At 30.6% G+C, this 7,461-nt stretch overlaps 1 protein-coding gene across 1 annotated transcript; it reads left to right on the top strand.

The window, feature by feature from the left end:
- The first annotated feature begins 4,929 nt into the window (after positions 1-4,929).
- On the top strand, positions 4,930-7,297 carry LOC108726059 (methyltransferase-like protein 6). The gene is made up of 8 exons (XM_018453426.1): positions 4,930-4,964; positions 5,071-5,453; positions 5,531-5,676; positions 5,790-5,933; positions 6,107-6,281; positions 6,577-6,668; positions 6,857-7,001; positions 7,247-7,297. The coding sequence occupies exons 2-5, from the start codon at positions 5,076-5,078 to the stop codon at positions 6,261-6,263; spliced, it is 825 nt and encodes a 274-aa protein (XP_018308928.1). The 5' UTR covers positions 4,930-4,964; positions 5,071-5,075; the 3' UTR covers positions 6,264-6,281; positions 6,577-6,668; positions 6,857-7,001; positions 7,247-7,297.
- Positions 7,298-7,461: the final 164 nt, after the last annotated feature.

The following is a 7,461-nucleotide window of genomic DNA, read 5'->3' as shown; positions in this document are numbered from 1 at the left end:
TTCGTCCCCCCCCCGCCGCGCCTACGGTCACGTGCGCGCCTCTCATGCATCGCACCGTAATAATTGAGATGCATCGATTGTCGTGAGGACATACTCGAAATTGGATGGTTATTATATAGGGATTCCTTAGAACCTAGTCCTATTAAATGGAATCAATATAAGATATTAGAAATGGAGTCAAAATTCACGTAGTTCACTTAATTCAAACAATTAGGTGTGTCTCGTTAAATTAGCAAGCGTATGAAAATCATTGTACATTACTTATGATTTATACGATTTGATAAAATTTTTATTGTAGTAAATAATTTACAGTTTGACACTTCAAGTGAACATGCGCTCACCCCCAGAGAAAGGTTTCTTCGATTCAAAGAAATGTTTGTTTGCTATACAGTTAAAGAAAAAAATTTCTTTGATTTGAATATAATTTCTTTAAATCAAATGAATTTTTTTATTTGATTTAAAAAAATAATATTTGAATCAAAGAATTTTTTTTCTTTACCGTATAGCAAAGAAACATATCTTTAAATAAAAAAAATATTTCTGGGTGCTGCGTCGCTAGAGGAGAATAGCGCGAAGAAAAAAATATTTGAAAGCATTGTTTTTTTATAAAGGAAGAAAATAAAAGGTGATTAGAATTATTTATTTAACATACAGCTTAAATTTTTAAATGTCACTTTATATTTTGAAATGTTTACTGAATATATTAACGTAGTGTATTTTATATAGACAGGCAACGAATTAAAAACTTGCAGCACAAAATAACGAAACCGTCCGATTTCAGTATCGCCTCTGGCATTCGTGATTTTGTAACTTCGCAGTTATGTAAAGTAAGCGACTGAACTATGAAGAGTTGAAGTTTCGGGTATGGAATGCGAGTATGTTCTTCCATACGGCGCATTTTTAGATGAATTCTTCGATCGTGAGTCATTAAATACAATTTATTGTCTACACTTTGAAGACTACGAAAGAATTAATATTTGTTATATCAAATGCATTCAGCAGCTGACATTCTTATATTTTATTAGAAAAATATAAATATATATTAATAATTATAATATAATAAATAACTGTTATTAATTATTTTTGTTTTTGGTTAAATAGATTTCACGAGCAACGTTGAGCAATTGGAAAGGAAAAATATCTATTATATATGATTTTGTATTATTGATGATTAATTACATATTAACGCTGTATTTTATTTCGAAGTTTGTTATTTTAAAATATAATTAATGTGTGTGTGTGTGTGTGTGTGTGTGTGTGTGTGCGGGATATTAATGAGCGATATTTACAAAAATGATACATAATTAAAGTATTGCATTCTCAAATAACATAAAGTTGTCAAATTTTGACATGAATCGACGAATCAACAAAACCTATTACGTCAGAGATGCGGTCAATAGAAATGTAATATGATCTAATCTATTCATAGCGTGCTTCACTTGACTGTGAGAAGTAATTATCATTTCGTAGACCATGCGTGTAACACAATTACATAAATTGTGGGAAACGCCCACGGGATTGCACAAATGTAAACAATTGTACAGATTTTTTTTCTCATGAAGTATAAATAATTATTAGGTTTACTGACATGCAATGTATGGCATAATACGCAATATAAATACATATACACATATTACCTCTGCTATAAATATTTTAAAATGTTATATGATATGTTATAGAGAGAGTGTTCCACTTGTTATGCATCATTAATCCTACCTGATACGTAGATTCTTGATTAGTTAAGATATGATATTTCTTTAGTGAGAGATAATAATAATATCGAGATATCAATAATTTTGTAATTATTAAGCAACTGAAATAGACGATTTTCTCGCGAATTAAACAGGGAATTAAATAATTTGCAAAATTACGTTACATTCTGGTAAATTTTATACAGTTTATTTTAATAAAATTCTAATTTAGATCTTAATTACGACGATGATGTTACAGATTGAAAAGTGAGATGAGTATACAATGACCTCTCGCTATTTTTGCTAAGGAAAGATCGATTCTTAATTGATTTAAACTTTCACCGTTAAAAATGAAGCCTAAGAATAATAAGAAGTATATGTATTTTTATTACTTTTAGGAAATTTTTTCATTCTTTTTATTGTAGGCATATGAAAGTAACTGTTCACTTCCCTCTGTCCAACGAGCCGATAGAGATTCACAGATAACAACGACCACAGCTAATCTTTGCAATTCATCCCGCGGAAAAATTCCAAAAAGGATCCATCACAGCATTAATGGAAACGTTAGTAGGATTATTTGAAACTGCGTAAATCGCGCTGAGCCCGTTGAAGCGTAGTAACGCGCATCGGTAACGGGAGAAGTTCGGATAATCTCTTGATCGCTCTCGTGAGAGCCAGAGTGCGTTCAATTTCGCGAGTTTTCTCTCTTTCCTTCCCCTTCTTTCTCTCTTTCTCCACTTCCACAGAATGAGGATTATTTTTATGATTATGCATCCCGCGCTATTGCTCGTTAACCACGCAAGGTATCTCGGATGGAGGCTGATGCGAAAGTGCGCTTTAGTGGGTTATGACGGTCAGCTAATTAGCGAAATAAATTTTCGAGTAATGATATCGAAATAAAATCACGTAGCGTATGCTAGCGAATGTAATGCAAATCCGATATTTACCACACTTCCGATTGTACTATATGTAGGTATGTATTCGGTATAGAGGTCGGTATAGAGCTCTCCAACACGAATTATTCATATAATTTGATCTTCTGCCTATTCACGCTCGATACAAATAAAAATACTTATATTAATTCATAACCTATAAGATGTCAATTTATAAAAATGCTGTAAGAATTTTGATTTTAATTTTTAATTATTTTTTAATTTTAAACTTTAATAGTTACACAACTGCATACACATACATGAAATATTGATCATTTAAAAGAGGATATTTTTTGGGAAAAAGGGATTGACCTAAAAGGGTGTAAATAAAAGAAATAATGTTTTTTGTAGATTTTTATCTCTTGGATATAACAAAATTAAAAAGTTCGAAATATTTGGGACACTTCAAAAATTGAGCACAAATATTGTATATTTATCCAAATTTTTTGCTTAATTTTCGAGGTGTTCCTCAAATAAACTTTTTTTAATAATTTTATTGTGTATCTAGAAGGTCAAAATCTACAAAAAATATTATTCTTTTTAATTACCTTTTCAGACAATTAACCCCTTTTTAATATCCTTCTTCATAACATTATCGAGTTTAATCATTTAAACAACAATTAGGATGCTGTAAATATAAAAAAATTATTAATTTTCCCAAAATGTGTACACATGATATATAGTTTCAATATAATAATTTAAATCAATGCGTACATTTAATATATAAAATAACAAGATTAATAATGAAGGAATCAATAAAACCGATGGTGATCAAGATAAATTATATGATGAATTCGATCTGATTGCAGTGTGCCATATATCATTCAATAAAAATGCAATTTTAATTGGGACATTTTTTTTAACGATCAAGGCAAAATATACGATTATAAAGCGGCTGTAAAGGATGGCCCCGCTGAAAACTGTGGAATGACGTAGTAACGCAGGGCATTAATGACTGCGAATTGTGAAACGTGTTTCTCATTCCATTCAGGTAATCTATGGTTGTTACATCTCTCGCGAAGCTCTCTACAAAATTGTGGTCTGCAATGACCTACATACTACTCAATCGATTCATTTTCTTTCGACCGCGCTCGGTTTGCACATTATGAGCTGCTCGTGAAACGTAAAATGCGTTAAATAATGTGGAAAATGTCCACACGTGCTACGTAAAATGAAAGCGATCAGTTGATACGTTATGTGCGCTCGTATGACGATTTCAGATGTTTCATTAATATTTATAACGATATATCTTGATACTTGCGTTATCATAAACGTTCTTTGTTTTCATCACCCATGAGTGATACGCAATTATTTGACTGAATTTCAGTCACGTCTAGCCCCCTTTAATAGTGTGTCATTGTGTGCCAATGCTGTACGGTGACATAAAATATTTGTCTCCTATGAGTTCTGCATGTTAATGAAACAAAAATGTGTTTGCGTGGAATTCATACTGATACCACGCTCAAAGAGAAGCTTATTTAATCTTTTGTCAAGCAACACATCAATGCATTAAATAAATTTTTTAAATTGTTCAAATTTTGTTGTAAAATTTATATTACTAACGTATTAATGAAGATGTAAAAATCGTACATGGGTTTCGATACAATTTTTATTAAAGATTCATAATTATAAGTTTTCATACATCTTTAATTTAAAACAAATTAAATAAATAACCATGTTAAAGTTCAATTATTAATAATTGATAAATATATTTTATTAGTAAATCATTAAAATTAAATTTTTTTATTATTATGGCATTGTATAATTATTGTAATATTATTAAAAAAAGACATTTATATCTGCAAAAAGACTGAAAAAAGATGAATGTTTAAATATTTACATTACTGATATAAGGAAATGTTTAAAACATTATCAATATTAATTTATTATAACATTTTATTTTATCTATTATTAAGCAATTTCTGATTACCTTTGTATTCTAATATTGCATTCATCAACAAAAGCGTGGGTTGATAATTTACTTTTTAAAAAAATTGCTCTTTTTTACTTCAATTTTTAGATATAAATTCGTTGATTATTTTTGTTAATTTTACAAATATTATACCTCTTTTTAATATTAAATAAAATATTAAATATAATTGTCTCATATATAATATTGTAATGTAAAGAGCTGTTTTCTTTGGATCATATATTATCCCTATTCGAATTTTACCGCTAAATATCACGTGATGTCACATGGGCTATTTCTAACATGGCAACAGCGCATGCGATGTTGCCTTTTCTAAAGGCACTGTGGCCAGTGGCACATCGAACATTCTATCGTCCATTTTCTTCCGGCATTCCAACGAGAGAGGTTCAACGCGTCCTCACCTCAGTATTGGTAAGCATTTCTTTTCTTTTTTATCGAAATATCGTTTGAACTTCTTCTGGAACAATAAGTTTCGCGCTGTAAATTTAATTAATCGGTTCGGTAATATAATCGGTAGAAAGAATGAGCGAATATGTCGAAAATGCTGAATCGAACGTGGGCCACGTGGCGAAGCGTCTCACGCCAGAGGAAATCGATAGAATGCGGGCGCAGGATTCTCGCTTGGTAACCGAATTTCGTGCGAATCAGCTCGAGAGGGACGCGAAAAAGCACTGGGATTTGTTTTATAAGCGGAACGATACCAGATTCTTCAAAGATAGACACTGGACCACGCGGGAATTCGATGAGTTGCTGGGTTTGGGCGGCAACGGAAATCAAAATGTCCTCCTCGAGGTGGGCTGCGGGGTCGGTAATTTCGTTTATCCATTGATAGAGGACAGATTGAAATTTCGGAGAATATTTGCGTGCGATTTATCCACGAGGGCGATCGAGTTGTTGAAGGTACATTCGTTTTTCGGATTTTAATTGTAAATTGGCTCAAATTGCGAACCAGTGTGTTAATAGTCGTTTCCTTGTAGAGTCATACGTTATTCGATCCGGGAACAATTAAAGCTTTTCAAGCGGATGTTACGTTAGAAAATTGTTTTATTGAAATTGATTGTCCAGTCGATGTTGCAACTCTGATCTTTGTCTTATCAGCCATACATCCCGATAAATTTCACAAGTACGTTTAATAAAAATCATTAATAAAATGATATTGTTAAAAATGCGGCTCTAATATTATTGTAATCTGTTAAATTTTGCAGTTACTAATTAACTCGTATATGTATTTAATAGAGTTGTCCAAAATATCTACAACGTTCTTGGTAGTGGGGGAATCTTGCTCTTTAGAGATTACGGATTGTACGATATGGCACAATTACGTTTTAAACCTGGGCACAAGATCAGCGAGAATCTCTATATGCGGCAAGATGGAACCAGGTGATTCTATACTTTTTTTGTTACAACTGCTTACATAAGTGAAAAGATATGATGTTTTCATAGTTCAATTGATTTACAATGAAATAAATTTTTATAATCTGATTCTACTAGATAACTCAATTCTAACCTGTTTACGTAGAACATAGTAACAATAGTATATTCGTACTTTTCAGGAGTTATTATTTCTCTGTGGAACAAATAGCATGTCTATTTGAATCTGTCGGTTTTCAAACATTGGATTGTGGCTACATACAGAGACGTACAGTAAATTTAAAGGAGAATATTGATGTTCCGAGAATCTTTGTTCAGGCAAAATTTAAGAAATCTTGAACATGCAATAATGAAATGGTAAGTTTATTTAGATCTGGCTTCAATGAATTACTCTCTATTTGAAATTTAAATTTTCACACAAGAAATTTTTTAATTTTTTCATTCTAGAATGTATGTATGATTACTATATTTTCAGAATATTGAGAGAGAGTAATTCATGATTTTTATTTGTTTATTGATATTTTAATGATGATTCGGATTACCGGATTTAATGACGAAAATGTCCTGCAGTACTGACGATCTCATTGATAAAGTTGTATTATTTGTATTTATTTAATTAGTGGTTCTAACAAATTTTTATGCTTTATTACAGGTAGCTGTACAGCAGCACTTATGACAAATTGAATATAAGAAAAGTTTTAATTCTCAAATAGAAACATGGAAGTGACGCAGTACACATCCAAGGTATATTTTTATATATGAATCTTGTAATGCATGCACATTATACAATTACATGATGACTGCATAGTTCAGCTGAAATTATCTTGACGATTACTTAATATTATTGTCTTTCGCTCCTATCTGATATTGTTTATGTATTCATATTAAGTATTAAGATCTAAATAGATCTCTAAATGCGATACTATTTTCAGATGTCTATCAGATGTCGACAAATTGAAAAAAAGGAGTGCTTCCTATACAGCACACTTCATTCCAAGGATATTCCTGCGAACGTTCGAATGTTCTCAGGATGTTCTTCAGAACGTCCCTTGGACAATGTGGGTTTTTAAATACATAGTAAGTTTGTATAAGTTTTAGATTTATTAAAGATTTTTTATATTTAATTGTATTTATATAAATCTTTTATAATGCATGCGTATTATACAATTACATGATAACTTTAATATAGTTCAACTGAAATTACCTTGACGATTATTTAATATTTAGTCTCTTATCGCTGTCTGATATTGTTTATGTACTTATATGTATTAAATATTAAGATTGAAATAAATCTCTAAATGCGATACTACTTTGTATTTTAGATGTCTCATTGTTAGACGAATTCAGAAAAAGGAGTATCTTATAAATATATGGTAAGTTTGTATAAGTTTTAAATTTATTAAATATTTTTAATATATATCAATGATGTATATCTTTATAATTTTGAAAATTAACTATGATATGTTTATATATTTCGTCACTACCACTGAGCGAAGATTAGAGATTAATGCGTACATATGAATGAATATTAAATAAG

Source organism: Mycetomoellerius zeteki, unplaced genomic scaffold (assembly GCF_001594055.1).
Source record: "Mycetomoellerius zeteki isolate Tzet28-1 unplaced genomic scaffold, Tzet1.0 scaffold382, whole genome shotgun sequence".
In the NCBI taxonomy this organism is placed as follows: Eukaryota; Metazoa; Arthropoda; class Insecta; order Hymenoptera; family Formicidae; genus Mycetomoellerius; species Mycetomoellerius zeteki.
Note: the sequence above shows the minus strand (reverse complement) of the source record. Positions and strands in the feature narration are given on the sequence as shown.